At 44.1% G+C, this 23001-nt stretch overlaps 1 protein-coding gene across 2 annotated transcripts in view; it reads right to left on the bottom strand.

Annotated features, from left to right (window-relative positions):
• PAPSS1 (3'-phosphoadenosine 5'-phosphosulfate synthase 1) overlaps positions 1-23001 on the bottom strand; it is a 180334-nt gene that overhangs the window by 62109 nt on the left and 95224 nt on the right. For both annotated transcript variants that reach the window (XR_004540447.1, XM_033956484.1), the window contains exon 8: positions 14545-14750. Coding sequence is in view for 1 of the 2 variants with exons in the window: in XM_033956484.1 (XP_033812375.1) it covers positions 14545-14750 (206 nt within the window). In the remaining variant the exon portion in view is untranslated. The remainder of the gene's footprint in view (positions 1-14544; positions 14751-23001) is intronic.

Genomic DNA, 23001 nt, shown 5'->3' with positions numbered 1-23001 from the left:
TGGTCTGGCCCAAGGCACTTGAGGCACCAACGATGTGGGTCCATGAGGGAAATCACACTCTGGCACTGGCTACACTTCTTGAAGCCCGTTGCTGCTCGGGACATAGGAGGAAAAATAGCCACCGCACAGTCAAAGCCCTTGGGCTCCCGGCAGCCGAACAGAAGAAATAAAAAAATTTTTTTAAACTAGAAATTAAAGAAATAAAAGAAAACAACGATTCGTGAAGAAAAAGAACACAAACCGCAGTGTAGAGAAAACACGAAGTAACGAAGTTAAACGTAGAGAGTCAAAGACGGACTTCTCGGCTCCGCGGAAAACTGAGAACTGAGGAGACGCACCCTGCGCTGGGCGGAAAGGCATTTGCCATGCGCGGTGCGGCTGACTCGAAACTTCTAGTTTCTACAAGCAAGTCTGCTTGCGAGGCTTCTGCATCCGGGCTCCGTCAATAACGTCACCCATATGTGAGAATAGTCTGCCTGCTTGTCCTGGGATAAAAAAAACACTTTATTCATTTTAAAAACCAACATCAAGTGCAACATATTATCAAACAATTGTACAAAATAACCAGCACTTAATTTCATCAAAGGAAATAATACATACATATCCCATCCCCCCACTCACCCATCCTTTCATACAGTATAAAGATAAACAAGAGTAATACAAATAATTACAATAGAATAATTACAATAGAATAATAATTTAAAGGCATATCCCTCCCCCACCCCTTCTGGATGTGTATAATCAAAGGGCTAAAACCAATAATCAATCTTTACAAAATTTTATCAATGGGTCCCAAACATCCTTAAATTTCTTATAACGTCCCAATTGTATTGCTCTCATACGTTCAAATTTATAGGTTTGGCACAAGGATTCCCACCAAAATCTATAATTTAACCTGTCCCAATTTTTCAGAATAAGTTGTATGGCAATTCCTATCATGAGAAACAGCCTATTGGAATGTGAAGTTATGGGACTCTTGGTCATCAATAATGTACCAAACAGCACTGTATCATATGTCAATGCCAATGGAACTTCCAGTATGCTATTTATTTGACCCCAAATGGATCGCCAAAATTTAAGTATCAAGGGACAAAAGAAGAGCAGATGATCCAGTGTCCCTATATCAGTGATGGCTAACCTTTTTGAGCCCGAGTGCCCAAACTGCCGCACAAAACCAAAGAATTTCCTCAAAGTGCCAGCATTAATTAAACCTTAATAATAAGATTTTAGTATCTAAAAACTCTTTATAAAGTTGCCTGAACTATGTAACATCATTTTTAAAGGTTGGAATCTTTGTATTGTCAGAGAATCAATTTGATTCACAATCCTTTGGTTTTCATTTCAATTTATTGGCAATTTATAATGTTTTAATTATTTCATTCAATTTAATGAATTTAGGAAGCATTTGATTCAGTTACACAATATATTTTAAATGTATTATTCACATAACATGTCAAATGTATCCTGAGTAAAAAAAAAGATAAACTTCTTAAAACTGTCTGAAAAAAATTAATGTGATTTTTGTTGTTGCATGCATGCTGATAACTTGTCAATCCTTGGCTCATAGTGCGTTAATTTCAGAGCAACACATGCAGCACTCATGTCATCCGTTAATCTGTTTCTAGCATCAGATTTTATATGATTCAAAGCCGAAAACAGCTGCTCACAAGCATAGGATGACCCAAACAAAGTAAGAAGAGCAATCCCAAGTGCTTTCATGGACTTAAAATTGTCTGGCAGAGAATTCCACGCTTTTAGGATATCATTTTCAGAACTGCTAGCAGTGATTTCATTTGTCACCCTTTCACACTCAATACGTTCAAGAGCCGCACACAGGTCATTGAATTTACTTTTCCAGATAGAGCTTTCTTGAAATTCCAGTAGCTCCATTTCCAAATTTTGAATATCCAACCACTGTAAGCAGGAAAGATCAAGATCTTCAAATGTGGACTTTTCTGGGGAAGTTATAAATGAAAGGGTTGTCTCCATCTTACGGAACTGAGAAAATCTTTTACTAAAATTCTCCTTTGCTTCGGCTACAATGGTGGAATATGCTTTGTGGATTTCCTGGTGTTTTTTATGACTGTCCACAAATGTTGTAGAATTATCCAAATGTATTTTTAGGTTGGGAAAATATTTTAGCTGTCCACTCTCAAGGTCTTTTTCAAAAACATGCAATTTTCTTTCAAAAGCTTTGATATCACTAAACATGCTTTCTGCTGTTTTTCCCATGCCTTGTAATTTTTTGTTTAGTACATTAAAGTGGTTAGTAAAATCTGTAAAGAACATGAGGTTGGTAAGCCAGGCCATGTTGGTGAGTTGAGGATAGTCTTCCCCCTTTTCGTTCATAAATAGCCTAACTTCTTCCAAGCAGGCCACAAATCTCTCTAACACTCGTCCTCTGCTCAGCCACCGGACATTATTGTACATCAGTAAAGTGTTATATTGTGCCTGAACCTCATCAAGAAGGGCTTGAAATTGTCGAAAATTAAGAGCACGCGCCATGATGAAGTTCACCATTTTTGTTACATCTTTGAGGACATCGTCAAGTTTTTACCTGCTTTCTTTGGCGCAGAGAGCCTCTTGATGTATTATGCAGTGAAATTGAATCAGTGGATGTTTTGCTTCCTTAGCAAAGAAATGAATGAATCCTGATGTTGTCCCCACCATGCTAGGTGCTCCATCGCTAGTAACTGAAACTACTTTTTCTGGACTTATGTCTAGTGATGAAAAAGCCTCCATCACAGCATTGTGGATATCTATCCCTTGTGTTCTTCCAGGCAAAGACAGCAGTTTTACCAGCTCTTCTCTCATGATGTCACCAGTAGCATAACGCAAAATGAGCGCTAGTCTTGCATGGTTAGTAATATCTGTACTTTCATCCAAGCACATGGAGTAGAAGGGTGCTTTTTGTAAGTCGCAAGTAAGCTGTTGACTAACATCAGCAGCCATTCGCAGAACCCTATCTTTTGCAGTATTTCTGCTTAGCGGCATCTCAGAGATGCGCTGCACAATTTTATCCTTGTTTTGGAAATCATGGAAGAGTGAATTACTCCCAGCCAAAATTGCCTTTTTGATAAAATCTCCATCAGAGAGGGGCTTACCATGTTTTGCCATGCACAGTGAAATTTGAAAGCTGGCAACTGTAAGATGATTAGTTTTTGAAAGATAGTTGCTAAAACTAAGAGACTGGGAGTGATATTTCTTTAATTTTCCTACAAGGAACTCTTTTCTTTGAGCTAAACCAAGTTCAGCAACACTGTTATGGTTGGTCTCAAAGTGACGTTTGACACTTGATGTGCGAGACACAACACTTTCATTACACATAATACTCAATGCTTTCCCACTGCGTTCAATCTTCCACTATCCGTTTTTGCTTTTTTTGCTGTACTCATTTTCTTTGTTCAAGACTTCAAGTCTACAAAAAGATAAAATTTGTATAATAAAAAAAATCTAATGAAGTGCTGTATACAAATCCGTCCCCATAAAAAAATATGTGATTGGAGAATTTTACTAATTGTAGACATCCGTTTTGGTCAAAAAATATACTGTCCGGGTGAAAACCGGACTTGTGCAACCTGAGTGTATGGGAAAAGGACTTTTATTTTTCATTATTGGAACCTTTGTTATTTTATTATGATGTTTACAAAAGCACTGTGAAGGGCCACATATACACTTTACTGTTTTTTGCTATATTGAGTTTTCCATAAGGTACAGCGCAGAAGATTAGTGTGTTGGTTGTTCACAGAGAGCCCAGCCCTCCTCTCAGCTTACTGAACTTCTCTATGCAATCATCATAAGCAGCTTTTTTATTTCCTCGAATTTAGCATGTCCCCCATGGAAGATACAGAGGTTTTTACAGAGGAGCACATTATTAGACACATTAACTTCCCCCCATATCCTCACCTCTCTAGCATGGGAGCACTAGGAACTGTTCCTGATTACAGATGTCACAGCCTCACTGAGTTCCTGTGACAGACTCAGTGTGAAGCTTCTCTTCCTCCCCCCACTTCCCCCTCACACACTGCCTGGCTCATAGGATACTAAGGGGAAGACAGGCAGGCTAAACATCCACTCACAGGACTGCAGCCAGCACAGGAGGATGGGCCGCGGCCCACCGGGACAATGCCCAGTCCTCCCAATGGCCAGTCCGGCCCTGTTGCCAGGTGAGCTGCAAAGCAGACACCGGCACACTCACCTCCCGCCGCGCCGCATATCTTAATTGCGGACTAGAGAGTTGCGCGGGAACAGAAATCCCGCCCGTCCCCGCCAAAGTCTCACCCGTTCTCACCCGTCCCCCTGAGGAATCCCTCCGTCCCCACCCGTCCCCACGAGGAATGTCCTCCGTCCCCGTGAGGAATCCCCTCCATCCCCGCACGTCCCTATAAACTTCAGAAATAGTTATTTCATTTAATTATGCTACTGAATTAAAGGCTCTGGTAGAAACCCATTTACAAATAAGCAAAAAGACTATTAATTTGGAAATATTAATTGGGAAGAATACACACTTTGTAAACGGGTTTCTACCAGAACCTCCTTTGTTTATAAATTTTTATCAACACAACTAATATACTACTTTATCCTGAAGCAAAAAAAAAAGAAAAAAAGAAATAGAATTCTTTTCATACCTTTGTTGCCTGGTTTCTGCTTTCCTCATGTTCTCATTCAGTTCCTTCCATCCACTGTCTCTCTTCCTTCTGCGTCTTCCATTTGCTCTGTTACTGTGCCTCTCCCTTTCTCCCCCCTTCCAAATTGGTCTGGCACCCATCTTCTTCCCTCCGCTCCCCCCATAGTCTGGCATCTCTGTCTTCTTCCCTGCCAGCGTCTTCTCCCCACTCTCTCTTCCCCATTTCCTTTCAGCGTCCTTCTCCCCCCTCTGTCTTCCCCATGGCCTTTCAGCATCCTTCTCCACCCCCCCCCCATCTTCCCCATTGCCTTTCAGCGTCCTTCTCCACCCCACCCCCCATCTTCCCCATAGCCTTTCAGCGTCCTTCTCCACCCCACCCCCCATCTTCCCCATGTCCTTTCAGCGTCCTTCTCCACCCCTTTGTCTTCCCCATGTCCTGTCAGCGTCCTTCTCCCCCTTCTGTCTTCCACAAATTCTTTCAGTGTCCTTCCCCCCCACCCCGTCTTCCCCATGGCCTTTCAGCGTCCTTCTTCACCCCTTTGTCTTCCCCATGTGCTTTCAGCGTCCTTCTTCCCACCCATCCCGTCTTCCCCATGTCCTGTCAGCGTCCTTCTCCCCCTTCTGTCTTCCAAAAATGCTTTCAGTGTCCTTCCCCCCCACCCCGTCTTCCCCATGGCCTTTCAGCGTCCTTCTTCACCCCTTTGTCTTCCCCAGTGCTTTCAGCGTCTTTCTCCCCCCTCCTTCTCTCCCGCCCCGGGTGCAGCACAGCCGGCCAGGTTCCCCTTACTTTTGTGGCGCTTCCACAACCGACAGACCGACAACAGCCCCGGTCTGACAAACCTCCCTGCCCTTAACCGCGAATCTAGATTTCCTTCTTACAGCTGCTGTAAGAAAGTAATTTAGATTCGCGGTTAAGGGCAGGGAGGTTTGTCGGACCAGGGCTGTTGTCGGTCGGTCGGGTTAGCTCCACAAATGTAAGGGGACCTGGCCGGCTGTGCTGCACACGGGGCGGACCGCCCCCCTCCCTTGGTAGCCACTCGAGTCGCGAGGCTACTCCTCCTTACCTACCCTGCCTGCAGCACAGAGCCGAACGGAAGTCTTCCCAACGTCAGCGCAGACGTCGGAGGGAGGGAGGGCTTTGTTTACCGACGTCAGCGCTGACGTCGGGAAGACTTCCGTTCGGCTCTGTGCTGCAAGCAGAGCAGGTAGGGAGAAAAGCCGCGCGACTTAGTACATCCAGCCCCGCAGGAACCCCGCGACCCTCGGAGGCGTCCCCACAGGATCCCCGCGACCCGTTCAGCTCTCTATTGCGGACCTTCCCACGTGCCAGCTGCAAGGCCTTCGCATGCCACAGCTGGCACGCGTGCCATAGGTTCGCCATCACTGCCCTATATTGAGATGACAGTGCCAGCATCTATTTGATTTAAAACTATCTAATTTTTGTAATCTAACAGGGGTCCAAAAACTTCTATGCAACAACAACAACAAAAAAAAACCAACAACAAATTTTCCAAAATTTTTATAGATACCATCAGGCCTATATACTGCGTCAGGGTATGTATCGGATCCTTCCTGAATTCATGGAACATCTCCCAGATTGGCTTTATTTAGAATGGTAACTCATGTCTCCTTTGAGATTGTGTCATGTTTTAAGTATCAAGTTACCTAAGATTTATAAGGACAATAGAATTTTATTATCTACATGGCAGACATTAAAATTTATTAATAATATAATACCTATTCCAATTCATCAATCCACGTCAGTCCTTATGGTTAAACTCCAAGATTCAAATTGGAGAATCTAAGATCCTCTGGAAGCACTGGATGATATGCATGCTGGATGATGTGTTATAAGATGGAAAGATGCTTGACTTTTCACGACTGCAACAAATATTTGGTATTGCAAAGCCTCAAATATATAAGTGGTTGCAGTTGAAGCAGGCCATTCAGAAGGAGTTCCCTGATTGGCGTAACTTAAAAACTCAGTATAGCTTACCGGGTCTGTGCTTCCAGACAGATTTCCTGGGGCATCAGGCAGCCAAGTGGTATAAATTAATATCTGAATTTTTGAATAAGAAACCAAAAACTGGTCATAAAGACATTTGGAGCATTGAGACTAAGCAGCAGATTTCTGCATCTCAATGGCCACGAATTTGGACTTGGAGGATAAGATGTACATGTTTCAGTTCTTTTAGTACCCTGGGATGTATACCATCTGGTCCAGGCAATTTATCACTTTTTAACTTGTCGATTTGGTTTAGGACATCTTCCAGATTACCCAAGATTTCTTTCAGCTCCTCCGCATCATCACCCTTGAAAACCATTTCCGATTCAGGTGGATCTCTTACATCAGGGGTATCCACACATTTTTGGCTTGCGAGCTACTTTTAAAATGATCAAGTTAAAATGATCTACCAACAATAAAATTTTAAAAAACACAATGCAAACTTTATGCAGAGAAAGTGTTAATTATCATTTGTATTCGGGGGATTTATCAGAGGTCAAGGCAGATGACTTTAAAATATGCAATGTCACCTCAGTAACAACTATACAAAAATAGACAAATATAACCCCTCCCCTTTTACTAAACCACAATAGTGGTTTTTAGCGCAGGAAGCTGCGTTGAATACCCAGCGCTGCTCTCAATACTCATAGGCTCCCTGCACTAAAAAACGCTATTGTGGTTTAGTAAAAGGGGGCCATAGTGCAAAATATAGACAGCAGATATAAATTCTCAAAACGGACACATTTTGATCACTAAATTTAAAAAATCATTTCTACTACCTTTTTGTCTGGTGATTTTATGAGTCTCTGGTTGTACTTCCTTCTTCTGTAAAGCCAATGTTTCTTTCTTTCTGCCTTTCTTTCTCTCTCCTCCTGCCCCCTCCTCTTTCTTTCTGCCTTTCTTTCTCTCTCCCCCTGCCCCCCAATCCTTCGTGCTGATTTCTCCACTTCTGATTCTTTCCCTACCCCCACCCCCAAAGCACCAACGTGATTTCTCCCTGCTGCTTCCCCGAGCCAGGCCTGGCGCGAACAAGCGCCGGTCCCACAAGACTTCACTTCCGACGTCAATTCTAATGTTGGGGAAGAAGTTCCAGGCCAGCCAGGCAGTTTTGTATGCGCCTGGCCTGGCTTGGGAAAGCAGCAGGGAGAAAAAGATCGCAAAGGCAACGCGATCGACTCGTGTTGCCTTTGCGATCTACTGGTTGATCGCGATCTACTGGTCGATCTTGATCAACCATTTGGACACCCCTGTCTTACATCATCTTCCATAAAGATCAAAGCAAAGAATTCATTCAGTCTCTCCGCTATGGCCTTATCCTCCCTGAATGACCCTTTTGCTCCTTGATCATCCCAAAGATTCCCTCACGGGTTTTCTGCTTCTGATGTACCTAAAAAAACTGTTATAAGTTTTTGCCTCTTTTGCAAGTTTCTCTTCATATTCTTTCTTAGCTGTCTTTCTCAATGCTTTGCATCTAACTTGCCAGTGCTTGTGTCTCTTCTTATTTACCTCATTCGGATTTTTTTTCCATTCTTTAAAGGATTTTTTTATTTTACTCTAATAGCCTCTTTCACTTCAACTTTTAACCACGCCGGCTCTTGTTTCCTCTTCTTTTCACTTTTGCTGAGAAGACTCAGACTACCTTGCCTTCCAGGGATTTCTCCAACTTCTGTAGCATTAGCAATATGGTTCAAAGCTCTAATCTGTTGAGCACCACTTTCTCCGAGCTGGCATCCATCACCCTTGAATCAGGTGACCATTGCAATGGTCTCCTCAGTCGTACAGGCTGGCATCCATCATCAGAAGCTCCCATGAATCCAGCCGAATGGGCATGCCCTTTGATAATGACTGCAGTCGAAGCCACCAGTGTATGCTGGTCCGTGTCCAAGGCAGTGGCATCTGAAGTGAATCCTTTTAAGGAGAACAACAGGTCAAAAGAGTCCTGCAGTGGACACATGTGTGCCTTCGCCCATAGTACCACTTCTGTGGTTGCTGTCATAGATCCTAGAACTCGGTGACAGTGCCACACCTTAGGGGATGCCATGGCCAGGATGTCTGCTATTTACTTGCAAAACCTCTGTTTACATGGCTCTGGAAGATAGACAGGTCTTCCTACCATGTTGAAAGAGACTGAGTTGGTACCAGGTAGCTCTTTCGAAAATTTATGATTCAACCCAGGTTCTGTAAGACCTGGATCACCTGTGATACTGCCTTCTCTCCCTCTACCCATGACAGGGCTCTGATCAACCAATCGTTCAGATACGGATGCAACTGTAACCCCACTTTGCGGAGGTGCACCATTGCCACCACCATCACTTTGGTGAACATATGAGGAGCCTTTGACAGTCCGAAGGGAAGCTGAGAAAAGATAGAAACATAGAAACATAGAAAAGTGACGGCAGAAAAGGGCCAAGGCCCATCAAGTCTGCCCACCCCATTGACCCTCCCTCCTAGCTACCCTTTGAGATATCGTGCTCTGATAACTCATCCCCTTAACTCTACCCTCCTAGAGATCCGACTTGGGCATCCCATCTGTTTTTAAAATCTGCCATGCTGCTGGCCTCGATCACCTGCACTGGAAGCTCATTCCAATTGTCAACCACTCTTTCGGTGAAGAAATACTTCCTGGTGTCGCCAAGAAACTTCCTGCCCCTGATTTTTAGCGGATGCCCTCTTGTGGTCGAGGGTCCCCAAAGAGAGAACATATCATCTTACACCTTGATACGACCAGTGATATACTTAAATGTCTCAATCATGTCTCCCCTCTCCCTACGTTCTTCAAGAGAGTATAGTCGCAATTCGTTCAGCCTTTCTCCGTACGGGAGATCCTTGAGCCCGGAGACCATCCTGGTGGCCATTCGCTGAACCAACTCAACTCTCAGTACATCTTTACGGTAATGTGGTCTCCAGAATTGCACACAGTACTCCAGGTGAGGCCTCACCATGGTTCTGTACAGTGGCATTAGGACGTTGGGCTTCCGACTTACAAAGCTCCTGCATTTGCCTAGCCTTGGATGAAGCCTTCTCCACTTGATTGGCAGTTTTCATGTCTTCACTAATGATCACCCCTAAATCGCGTTCCGCTGCAGTCCTAGCCAGGGTTTCTCCATTTAATGTGTACGTTCTGCATGGATTATTGTTGCCAAGGTGCATGACCTTGCATTTTTTGGCGTTGAAGCTTAGCTGCCAGATCGAGGACCAATGTTCCAATAAAAGCAGGTCCTGCGTCATACAATCAGGCAATTTGCTGTTGCTGTTGCTTACAATGTTACAGAGTTTGGCATTATTGGCGAATAACGTTATTTTTCCTTGAAGCCCTTGAGTCGGGTCTCCTATGAATATATTGAAAAGGATTGGGCCCAAGACTGAGCCCTGCGGCACACCTGGTCACCCTCCCCTGGTCACCTCCGACGTTTTAGAGAGGGTACCATTAACCCCACCCTCTGAAGTCTACCACTCAGCCAATCGCTGACCCATGCTGTTAGTGTTTCACCTAATCCCAACAATTTCATCTTATTCAACAACCTGCGGTGGGGGACTCTATCAAAAGCTTTACTGAAGTCCAAGTACACGACGTCTAGGGACTCTCTCAAATCCAGTTTTCTTGTTACCCAGTCAAAGAAGCTGATAAGGTTGGATTGGCAGGACCTACCCTTAATGAATCCATGTTGGTGGGGATCGCGTAGATTCTCCTCGTCCAGAATCGTGTCCAATTTTCGTTTGATTAGTTTTTCCATGAGTTTACTCACTATTGATGTGAGACTCACCGGTCTGTAATTCGCAGCTTCTGCTCTGAAACCCTTTTTGTGCAGAGGAACGACATTAGCTAATTTCCAGTCCAAGGGGACTCTACCCGCACTCAGGGAAAGATTGAAGAGTGCAGCTAACAATTCTGCTAGGACATCACACAGCTCTCTGAGTACTCTGGGGTGTAGATTGTCTGGTCCCATGGCTTTGTTCATCTCGAGTCTTGATAGTTCCTCGTAGACGTCACCAGGAGCAAACTCGAAATTTCGAAATGGGTCTTCCGAACATTGCTTTGCCTGTAACTAGAGAATGACACGGGGAGCGATCCCCGCAGGGAGCTGCGGCGTGGCTGCGGTTTGGCTGCGGGTTATGGAGACTCCAAAGCCAAATCGCCGCAGACACGGGGACAAAAGTTTTCACCGCCCGCAAAAACGGTGAAAAGATTTGTCCCCGCAGGCCAATGTACCCCCTTCTAGGAACCGCTATTTACCTGTGTTTCACCGTGTTCGTGACCGGGTGTTTGATGTCTCCGCCATGTTGTCTGTCTCCTCCAACTCTCGATCCAACTTGCACGTTGCCGCATTGACTCCGCCCCCCAATATACTGGCTCCTCATTTGTCAGATCAACCCTTCCTGCCAATAGAACCCGCCCCCCCCCCGATGATCGCCGGCAGGAAGGTGCTCAGCTCTTCATGCCGACAGAACCAGCCCTCCCCAACGATCGCGGCTGGAGGGTACCCATCCCCTCCTGCCTACCCCAACAGCCCCCCCGACGATCGCAGCAGGAGGATATCCAAACCCTCCTGCCAGCTCCCCAACAGCCCCCCTATGATCACTGGTAGGAGGGTGCCCAACCCCTCCTGCCGGCCCCCCCAACGGCCCCCTATATAGCCAATAGGAGGGTGCCCAACCCCTCCTGCCGGACCCTCCCCCAACAAACCCCGCCATCCCGAAACACCACCCTTAGTCTTACTTTCCAAGTTGGACCGGACAGCTCCTCGCTCGTCTGGCCAGCAGGCCTGCCTCCGTCCAAATGAGGCGGGCCCGCCCCTCCCCTCCCCTGCCTAACCCACAGGATCCTAGGGCCTGATTGGCCCAAGCACCTAAGGCCCCTCCTATAGCGGGAGTGGCTTTAGGTGCCTAGACCAATCAGGCCCTAGGATCCTGTGGGTTGGGCAGGGTAGGGGCGGGCCCGCCTCATTTGGACGGAGGCAAGCCTGCTGGCCATACGTGTGAGGAGCCGTCCGGTCCAACTTGGAAAGTAAGACTAAGGGGGTTCCGGGGTGGGAGGGTTCGTTGGGGGGGGGTCCAGCAGGAGGGGTTGGGTACCCTCCTGCCGGCGATCTTAGGGGAGGCCATTGGGAGGACCGGCAGGAGGGGTTGGGTACCCTTTTGCTGCGATTGTCGGGAGGGCCGTTGGGGGGGGGTCTACAGGAGGGGTTGGGTGCCCTCCTGCCGTGATCGCTGGGGGGAGGGGAGACTTGCAGCCGTAGACGCGGTCACTATGCTAATCACGGCAGGGAGATCTTTGCCACGATTAGGTACAGCGGCCGCGTCTACTTACCATGTAGGCTAACATTGTAAGCATTAAAAGTACATGTCGTGTTTGTTTTTGTATAGTTATTAACTAATATTTAACTAAGTTTTAAAGTTTTAAAGAATGTTTCCTTTATACGTAAATAAAGAAAAGTATTTAAAATCGTACCCGTTTGCGGCTTTTATGTATGCAGCGGTGACGGTGACGGGGCGGTGAATGGGGTTGCAGTGGCGGTGACGGGGCGGTGAATGGGGTGGCAGTGGCGGTGACGGGGCGGTGAAGGGAATGGCGGTGACGGGGCGGTGCAGAGGATGGTGAGACGGGGACGGGGCGGTGACGGGGACCAATTTTTTCACCGTGTCATTCTCTACCTGTAACTGTGGGCCGGACCCCGGTGCCTCGCGGGTGAAGACCGAGCAGAAGTATTTATTTAGTAGTTCAGCTTTATCTGAATCCAATTCTGCGTAATTCCCGTCTGGTTTCCTAAGACGTACTATCCCATCAGTGTTTCTTTTTCTGTCACTAATGTACCTGAAGAAGGATTTGTCCCCCTTCTTGATGTTTTTTGCTAGGTTTACTTCAACTCGGTGCTTGGCCTCTCTGACTGCCGCTTTGACAGCTGCAGATTTGGCCATGTATTCTATTTTAGCCTCCCTTGTCTCCGATTGTTTGTAGGAGATGAATGCTCGTTTCTTACCTTTTACGAGGTCCGAGATCTCTGTGGTTAGCCATTGGGGTCTCTTGTTTCTTTGCCATTTGCTTACCGATTTTATGTAGCAGTTTGTTGCTACGTGTAGGGTAAATTTCAAAGCTGACCACATAGCCTCCACATTGTCAGTCACAGAACGTGGAATCCAGAAAAATGGGAATGTGCAGGTAAGTCTCTATCAAATCTAGGGAGGCCAGGAATTCCCCCGGTGCTACAGGATGACTGACAGGACAATTTCCTTGCAAAATCATGGGATTTTCAGAGCCAAGTTGACAGACTTGAGGTTCAGAATAGGCCTGCAACCATCTGAACCTTTCTTGGGCACTACAAAATATATGGACTATCAGACTAAGCCCGATTTTTTGGGCAGTAAGGGCTACATAGCTTCAATGATCAACAGCCTTTACACTCTAGAAAGAACTTTGTTCACTTTCTCTGGCCTGCTTGCTGAGGAGTTTTCAAACAAGTCTGGTAAAGGGTGGGCCTTCTCAAATTATATCTAGAACCTATCTGTCAGTAGTTATTTGCGCCCAGGCCTCCACATAGTTTGACAACCATCCCCCTTATTTGCAGGAAGGACGCTGCCTTTTTTTGTGCCTTTTTTAGTGGTTGTCACTGGGTGAAAACCAGAGAACTGAAGCCTCCTGGTCCCTGTGATTTTCTGTCAAGATCCTTGATAGGGACTCTGGGTTGAGGCTCCTCCTGAATACTGACAAAAGCATCATGAACCTCAAAAATTAGATCATCTAGCCCTTCTAGGGGGCCTTGGTCTACTGTATGGAAAGAACTGCCACACTAGCCATAAGGTTATCCAACCCTTTTCCAAATAACAACATTTGCCCTTTGAAGGGTCTGAGAAGTCTATTACCATCAATTTTAAGGTCAATAAAATCAGGAAATCCAAGATGACCACCATAACAGCGTTTTGGAACCAAAGATGGCTGAAAACAGCCAAACTAAAAATTCTACAAATGCTAAAAAGAGATTTTTGGAGGAGGGAGACCCTCAGGGCAACCTTGGAAACTTTCAAAAAAACAGTTTTCAGATCTCCCCGCTATCCTCCAATTTTCCCATAGACTGTAAGACTCACTGTGCCTTGTTGTGCTATAAAGGTGCCTCAGCCTGCTTCAGCTCATGTGTGTAGTTGGACCTTGGAGAAAGATACTGCTCATTTCCAAATCACTAAAATCTTTGGGCTGCCAGATGGAGCAAGCCCAGGCTGTACCTCTACCCCCACCAAACCACACATGTGAAGAGGTGTGGCGACATGCAGCTGGCACCCTGAAAATTCCCATGGTGCCAAATCAGCCAGCACTCAAGTTTCAGAAAAAGTCAGGGGGTGAGCTAGCTTTGAGGGAAACGATCCCTGAGCTCCTAAACTATTAAGCAGGCTGGCTAACAGGTACCACAGAGGGAATGGCCTGCCAGCTGCAGACCCCCAAGTTTACTTCATCTCCGAGGCAGAGTTACCGCAGAAGTATTGGAAACTCTGGAGCACCAAAAGCCTCCAAAATTTGAAGAAAACAAAACAAAAAATAAAAAAGTTAAAAACAGAGCAGATCAGACACACACCTTACTGCAAGCCTGCAGAAGGAAAAACTGAAGGGGGCAGCACACTTCATTGAGAAAGGAGGAGGAGTTGAAAACTGTGATTGATACCTTCTGCTAAGCGTGCGGGTTTGAATTCACTACCCATTTGTCCAGAATGAGACACCTATTGCACTAGAACATGCTTTCAGTTCTGTGTTTAAGTTTAAAAATTTCCTGATAAAATCTGCAAAATCAACTTCACTGAAATACAATTCTTCTTACTGTTATAGCCTATATATGCAAGTAGATACAACAAGAATGGAATGACTACAGAAATCACTATGGGACTTCCCCAGACCAAGAACAGAAATGCATTGGTTTTCTGAGGTCACCTTAATATGCGGATGCTCTTGGCATGTTGTCCCCCACTGCCTGGCACAGCGTTCCTCTTTCCTGTGCTCATAGAACTCAGGATTACGGAGAATGGCCACCCGTCGTCCTTCATACACCAGTGCAAATGCTGTGCACCCATCCAATCTCTGCTTATCCTCCTGTGTTGCTGTCAGTACAATGGGAACTGACAAGTTAATAACGCCCCCTGCAAAAGAGAGTCACAGTTACTGGAAATGTTATACGGAACAATACTCAGGCATTGCATAGTTTTAAAACAAAAAGTCACTATACCAGAACATCTACTGATTTATATGTGCGCTAAAGGATTGGTGACCAGAAATACACATTTGCTGTCTTTCAAAATTAAACATAAACATCTTTCTGAAAAATACCACAAAATCATAATCAATATTAATAAAAACAGTGAAAAATAATATTAACAACATTCATCTCAGTCAGGCTGCAGGGCTCAAATATTTGAAGCCTTTGAAGATATCCAGTTATTTTATGATTTCCAGAATGAATTAAGGAGCTCCCTTTGATATACATATTTTTGAATGGTTAACTTTGACTTTATGTTTGCAAAATGCAGTCTTATCAGCAAGGTCATCAAGATTAAGGTGCTCTAGCTAGCAAGCCACGGTTCAAGGATTCTCAAAAGCAAAAACAAGAAAATGAACTACAGGCTCCTAGGATTAGCAAGAAACCCTAAAAGCGAAGTTCAACATGACTGCTTTACAGTCACAAATACTAAAGCAGAAACCTCACATGCGCACACATATATAATATATATAAAACATCAATTGTGAGCTACATCAGCACTTTCGGCTACCTTGGGACAGGCTTTCCTCCAGAAATTCTGCACTAATTTATTCAACAAGGTATCAAAGATATCAATGTGGGTAGTGCAGGTCTAAGCATAGCCTAGGCAATGAGGTACATGCGGCAAGATCTGAGGATCAGGCAAAAATAACACACACAAAAGCCAGGAAGAGCAGCGCAGGCCAAATCATAAGCAAAAGCATACACTCTGGAACTTTGTCTAGAGCCTCAAAGTGTAGTCTCCAGGGATAAAGATTCATAGCTTCTTTCACACAAAGTTTAAATGCATGTGCAACTATTTCCTTTCAAAAACTCTGAGGAAATTAAATCCTGGGGCAAAGCATGTACTATTTCAAAACTGCACAAGCAAATCAGCTTACAGATTTTGGGCCAGAATGCTTAAATTTAGCCCTTAGGTGTATTAATTTAGCATCAAGGCCTACCTAGAATGTAAAAAGTATTGCCTTAAGTTGCTCCTGAGACTGTCCCCTTTCACCTTAATCCTATGACTCCTTGTAACAAAACTTCATTTCAATTGAATGTGCATTTCGTCTCCTGAGGTTTAAATATTTCTATCATATCTCCCCTTTCCAACCTTTATCCAAAATATACATATTGAAATATTTAAGGGTCTGTTTTACAAAGCCGCACTAGCGGCTCCCGCACGGCAAAAGCCCCAAAGCCCTTTAAATCTCTATGGGCTTCGGGGCCATTACCGCGCTGCAGCCGCTAGTGCGGCTTTGTAAAACAGGCCCTAAGTCTGTTCCTATATGCTTTTTGGAAAAGACCCCTGAGCATTTTAGTGGTCATCCTCTTATTTATATATTTTTAAAGGTCCAGAACTACGTTTATGCAGTACTCCAAATAAGGTCTTGCCAGAGGAATTATCACTTCCTTTTCACTGCTGCATCAGCACACCACAGCAGTGGCATTTACTTCTCGACCCAAAGCCAGAAGGATGCCAGGACTGCAGCCGAGTCCACAATCGTGTTTTAAAAGGCAGCTACTGCAGTCGATAAAATTAGGCTGAAAGCGTTTAGAATTAATTTTATCTTTCAAAAAATTCTGGGAATTTATAGGTGAAATAAAGTACGTTTCAGACCTTCAGTTTTAATCTTTCAATAACATATTGGGGCATTAACTTTAATCAAGCCAGGGACTGTAAGCTATCTGCCCCTAGCTGTAATCATCAGCTGCTATCTCCTGTGTTAAGATGCTGTGTGTGGGGATGTATGTTGTTTTTTTTGGGGGGGGGGCAATGTGGGTAGGTAGGTTGTGATGGAGGGGAATGAGTTTAAGATTCAAGCAGGAAAGACATTTAAGAGCCTAAAGTCATATTCTTACTCCTAGAGTACATCTAGTACTTAAGTCCTACTTGGGCACATTGCTGCAGGTCATTTTAACAAAGACCGATCAATTAGTATTTGTTTTGTTGTGCTATCAGTAAAGAATAAAGTTTAGCTTGTCCATGATATCATACTTCAAAAAAGGATCAATATATTGTCGGTAACTGAAACATGGCTATCGGAGGCTGATACTCATTATCAATTGATCCTATGGGGTTACAGGAAAAGTGGGTGGGTTACGGCTTATTTTCAAGAGCATTCTAGTTCCATGGAAAGTACTCAGGGGTCCTTTACTCAACTGGATTAGTTTTTGCACTTACATTTAAATGCAAGAATTAATGTGCAGGGGGCAATGTGCAAAGCCTATATGGTAAGTAAATGCAGGAGATGTATCCTGAATCTGGCCTGCATTTAGTGAACAGGGCACACATTTAACATACAACCACTGTATTACATGTCTGTACCAATAGTGCCCTGTGAATTTATCATTCATTCTAGGGGGAGGGGGGAGGTGCAGAACCTGCAATTTGCCTCTTGGCATTGAGTCGATTTTGAGTCTCATAGATTAGACAACTGTAAATTCCTCTAAATCAAGCATGTCAAACACACGGCCCACAACAAACATCTTCATGGCCCAGTCAATGTTATCCAATAAGTCATAATTAGAGTCGCAAAATTTCTCTCACAATCCATCGGCGCAAAGCAGTCACCAATCTAAGCCAATTGAAAACAACGATATAATGTACGAGTATAACCAGTTGCTTATTCTTATTAAGCACTACAATGCGGACACCATTGGTATCCAAGACAAGTTTGTGCCTCTAGTTATAACGCACCATTTCTCCCCCATTAATACTAGCAGTGAATCAGACAATAATGCCTACCACGCCATTAGTCTTGTACTGACTTGCTTGCGCCTAACAGGAAATATTTTGTCTTCGGAGTACAATAAAAATACGAGTATAGGTTTATTTACGTTACACTTATTAATTTGTGCAATTAATCTGTGTCTGGTAAGTTAATATTTAAGAAAAGATATTGATTTTTATTGAAATGTTGGGTTTCAAAAAAGGGATTGGATGCCTTCCTGAAGGAGAAAGCGATTACAGGGTATAGATCAGTGGTTCCCAAACCTGTCCTGGGGGACCCCCAGCCAGTCAGGTTTTCAAGATATCCCTAATGAATATGTATGAGAGATATTTGCATATAATGGAAGTGACAGGTATGTAAATCTCTCTCATGTATATTCATTAGGGATATCTTGAAAACCTGACTGGCTGGGGGTCCCCCAGGACAGATTTGGGAACCACTGATCTATACCCTGTAATCGCTTTCTCCTTCAGGAAGGCATCCAATCCCTTTTTTGAAACCCAACATTTCAATAAAAATCAATATCTTTTCTTAAATATTAACTTACCACTGGTATAGATAGAGGGTTACTATACAGGGTACTTTAGGATTAGGGCATAAACAATTTAGGTGGTGGAGAACTTACAGGTCATGGACCTGGGGGGCCGCCGCGGGAGCGGCACTATTAACAGCATAAATCAAAATATGACAATTGTGAAGAATGAATGAGACAAGAAAAGTGGAAAGAGCTTACGTTGGGACAAAAAAACAGTTCATATTTACTAAAGTATAATAAGAAAGTGAAGCGGAGGTGCACGCAAGCTATGCCTTGTCGGAGTTGATAGCTAAACACTCGAAACCTTTTACCGAAGGTGATTTCATCAAGGAATGTCTAAAGATGCAGAAATTGTTTGTCCTGGAAGTGTGAAGGTTTTTCAAACAATCTGTCTCAAAATATAGTTGCAGAAAGAATTACTGATTTGGGCCGGCAATTTAAGAGATCAGATCAAAGCAAAATCATCTAGATTCGAAGCTTTTCCCATTGCCTGTGACAAGAGTATGGACATTGGGGGCATAGCTCAATTAGCTATGTTTCTTCGTTCTTGCGACATGAATGTCAACATTTTTGAGGAATTATTGGAATTAGTGCCGATGCATATAAATTTTATATTTCATTGTGTCTATGAACTTCTGCAAAAATACAATTAACCTCTGTCAAAACTAACTTCTGTAGCTACAGATGGAGCTCCCTCAATGGCTGGAAAAAGCAACAGTTTTGTGGCATTACTGCGAATAAAAAAGTGAAACTTGTGACGGATCCATTATTCATCATACGCAGTGCATTATAGATCAAGGTAATAAACATGGAAAATGTGTTGACATTTGTCAAAAGAAATTATCAATTTCATAAGATCTCGAGGCTTAAATCAGCAACAATTCTCTGCTTTCTCAAGAGAATTAGAAAGCGAATATTTCAGTTTGTCCTACTTTACCAAGGTACGTAAACAATTCTGGTTCTTGAAAGAAGAAATATGTCAGTTTTTAAATAACTAAAAATCAAGACACAAAGTTGTTTTCTGATCCAGTATGGTTACAAGATTTATCCTTCATGGTTGTTATAACAAAACAGTTAGGGCTCCTTTTACAAAGGTGCGCTAGCATTTTTAGAGCGCGCTACCCAAAAAACTACCCCCTGCTCAAGAGGAGGCGGTAGCGGCTAGTGCGTGCTATTCCGCGCATTAAGACCCTAACGCACATTTGTAAAAGGAGCCCTTAATAATTTAAATTTAAAACTGCACGGAAAAATAAAGTAACATAGTAAATGAGGGCAAATAAAGACCTGAACGGTCCATCCAGTCTGCCCATTAGTTACACCCATTAAAAATACATGATTAAATTAACTTGTTTCTTCTTTGATATTTCTGGGTCATAGACTGTAAAGTTCACCTGGTATTATCCTAGGCTCCAAATGCTGAAGTTGCCATCCAAGCACACTCCAGCCTATCCAACCATCCTGTTTGCAGGATATCTACCGTAAAGTCTGGCCAGTAACATCCTCATGTTCCAAGTTAGTGGAGTTCCCATTGATGCCCTCCCCAGACCATCCTATACCAAATCACCACATATGCAACACAGACCATGCAAGTCTGTCCAGTACCGGCCTTAGTTCTTTAATTTACATCCTTTGTTTTCTAATTAGAGAGCCTCTATGTTTATCCCACACATGAAAGCAGTGCATGCAAATAGGTCTCATGCATATTCATTGCAGAAATCCTGACTGGATTGCGGCCCTCGAGGAGGGACTTTGACGCCCGTGCTCTAGATGGATCATCCAATGAGAAGGTCCTGGAGGTAGTGATAGAAACAGCTGAATTATGAAGCTCAATTAAGCAGGTTAGTAAAAATGAAAGACTGGATGTAATTAGCAAGCCTGATTCATCCACACATATGCTTGATCCATGTCCAACCAGTTTAAGATAGGCCAGGGGTAGGCAATTCCAGTCCTCGAGAGCCACAGGCAGGTCAGGTTTTCAGGATATCCACAATGATATGTATGAGATGGATTTGCATGCCCTGCCTCCTTGAGATGCAAATACATCTCGTGAATATTTATTGTGGATATCTTGAAACCCAACCTGCCTGCGGCTCTCAAGGACCGCAATTGCCTACCCCTGAGAAAGGCAAACTGACTTTTTCAAATGGTCTTTGAGACCTGATTGAAGAGTTGCTAGAACAGGACTGATTTCAGACTTTTGAAGCCACTTGCTGTTTGTCCAGTTCTAAAAAAGTTGTCATTCAATACCCATGTACCAAATTCATAATGCCTGAATTTTAATAGTATGTTTTACAGTAAATTCTGGGAGGCAATAGTTCTGGCTCAACTCAAGAATTCTCAGAGGTACTGCAATATCTGAATCCAGGTCAATCGGACTTTAGGCCTTTTGATCTTTTTGTTGGTCAAGTTACAGCATGGACTATAGATACTGGAAGAGTTTTTAGAGTGATCTCCTTATACTTATCTTCTGTGTTTAATTCTTTAAATTAAAAAAAAAATAGTACTTCTGTGCCCCAAATCCCTGGGTGTAGTGGTCTGGTGTTTGTCTGGTTCTTTTTTTTTTTTGTGAAATAGGTTACAAGTAAAATGGAGATCTGACATTTCAAACTGGTGTCACGGAGTTCCTCTTTATTTCCCTATCTTGGTTTTGTTTAACATTTATTTGAACTCGCTACACTCACATTACCCCTTCTCCTCAAAACACTTCACTATCGGCCTTTGCATACAGTTCAAACTCCTATTACTAACCTGTAAGTGTGTTTATTCTGAAGCCCCTTCAGTATCTCTCCTTATGTGCCTCCTTGAGAACTCCGTTCCTCAGATAAGTTGCTTTCATCTGTACCCTTCTCCTCATCTGTACCCCCCAAGCACATGCAGCTCCTCAAGACCCTGCACCAGCCCAACAGCATAATCTTGAGATGAGGTAGAGAGACATCCGGATGTCTCAGGGGGAAGATGGAGGACCACAATGGGTGTGTGTGTGTGGGAGGGGTGATTATCGGGGCAATCTTCATTTGATTTTCAAACCAAATTTTCCAGGGTTTTTAGGTCCCGAAGCAGGGTTGTGGGCAATTATTAGAAGTGGGCAATTGTTAGAAAGAATTTGGCACTTCCATTTCCTGTGTAGTCAGAAAACAGAAGCTCAAAACCACCTGGGACACTAAATGTCTGAAGAGAGAAAAGAAATGAATGAACACTGCAGTAGCTAAGACTGAAGCCTTGACACCTGACACTATTGCCCACAAGCTTCATGTCGATTCTAAAGTCAACCATTCTTAAGTGTCAAGTGGAAGCAAAATGCAAATAAGAATTTTCATCAACCCTCAGGAAATACAATTGACCTCTTTCTCTTAAGTAGAAAAGTCCCCAGGGAAGAAAAGACTGTGAACATCTGCAAATGTTGGCCATCTACAGACAGAGAGAATGAGAAGCCTCTATGAAACTCTCCGGCAATAAATGTCCACTTGTACCACACTCAAAAAAACATGGGAAAAAAAGACCGATGACAGTTCTACTTATTCTCTGCTGATGACATCCATAGTTTTGCTGATGTGAGGGTTTTGGTGAAAAACAATTTCTAGAAAATCATGCTACAGTGTTAAAGATTTTAAAGGCCAGGCACTACTTGAGGGCTTTGTTACAACAGCTGGATTGAGTTTGTGTCAAATTTATGCAATCCTTGCACACCACAACAGGTACAAGCCAAAACTATGAACATCAGAGTACTTTCTCATGCAGTCTACAACAATTAGGAAGACAATTGGTAGGATGGGACAATTGTGGCATCCTGCCCACCAGCCCCATGCCCAACATTTCTCCTTCTATCACCTCTCTCCAGCACTAAGCCACATCTCTTCCTACAGAGAGAGATGAGAGGGAGAAATGTTGGATGTTGGAGAGGGAAGAGTGGAACATATGGAAATTGATACAAACTCACAGATTTTGAAGAAGTGTGGCAGGTTCCGCACAAGTTCTGTATCCCAAGTTTGTGCCCTCTCCTGTCTTCCATCCTTTGTCCCAAGTTCACGATTCCTTCCTTCCTTCCGTATCCCAAGTTCATGCTCCCACCTCAGCATCTCTTTCCTTCCCTCCACCCTATGTCCCAAGTTTGTGCCCCTCCCTCCCACACACACACACACATACATACATACATACATACAGGTGTGTACCTCTAGCAGCCTCAAAGACTTCCGGTATAGGCCTCCTCCTCCTCTTTTTCTTGTCTCACATTTCTCTCCCTCCTTCCATCACCCTTCTCCGAAATCTGATATCTCTCCCTTCCTTGAGTCATCTCTACCCCCCTCCAGTGTTAACATTTCTCCCTTCCTTCCTCTTTTCTGGCTCCTGCAGTCCAAAATCTCCTCTCCCTTCTTCCCTCCCTCCCAATTCATTTCTCCCTCCTTTCCCTCCACCAATCCAACATTTATGTATTTCTGCCTCCTGCACCCTTCCTCTCCTCCAGTCCTCATTTCCATTCCCATCTTTCCCTCTCTCTCCAAGAGTCCTTTTCACTCTCTGCCCTGTTCCCCTTAGTGTAACATTTCTCCTTCCCTCCTTTTTGCCCTCCTCATCCAACCTCTCTCCCTCTTTCTTCACGAGTCCAACACTTTCTGCCTCCTGCACGCTTTCTCTCTCTCCTCGCCTCTTTCCGAGTGTGATGTTTCTCTCTCCTTCTCACCTCCCCCCCAGTCCATCCCTCCCTGTCTCCTTGTGCGCTCTCTCTGCCTCCGCAATATAGGCACCTTCACTTGCGGCCCAAAGGATGTCACCGGTGGCAGCCAACAACATACACTGCCATGGCGCCTGGCACCAGCATCTTCTCTCTATCGTAGGCCTGCCTCTGAGGAAATGGAAGTTACGTTAGGTAGGGTGGTCCAAAGTAG

The sequence above is a fragment of the Geotrypetes seraphini genome, chromosome 1, assembly GCF_902459505.1.
Source record: "Geotrypetes seraphini chromosome 1, aGeoSer1.1, whole genome shotgun sequence".
NCBI lineage: Eukaryota > Metazoa > Chordata > Amphibia > Gymnophiona > Dermophiidae > Geotrypetes > Geotrypetes seraphini.
This window is presented reverse-complemented; position numbering and strand designations above follow the sequence as displayed.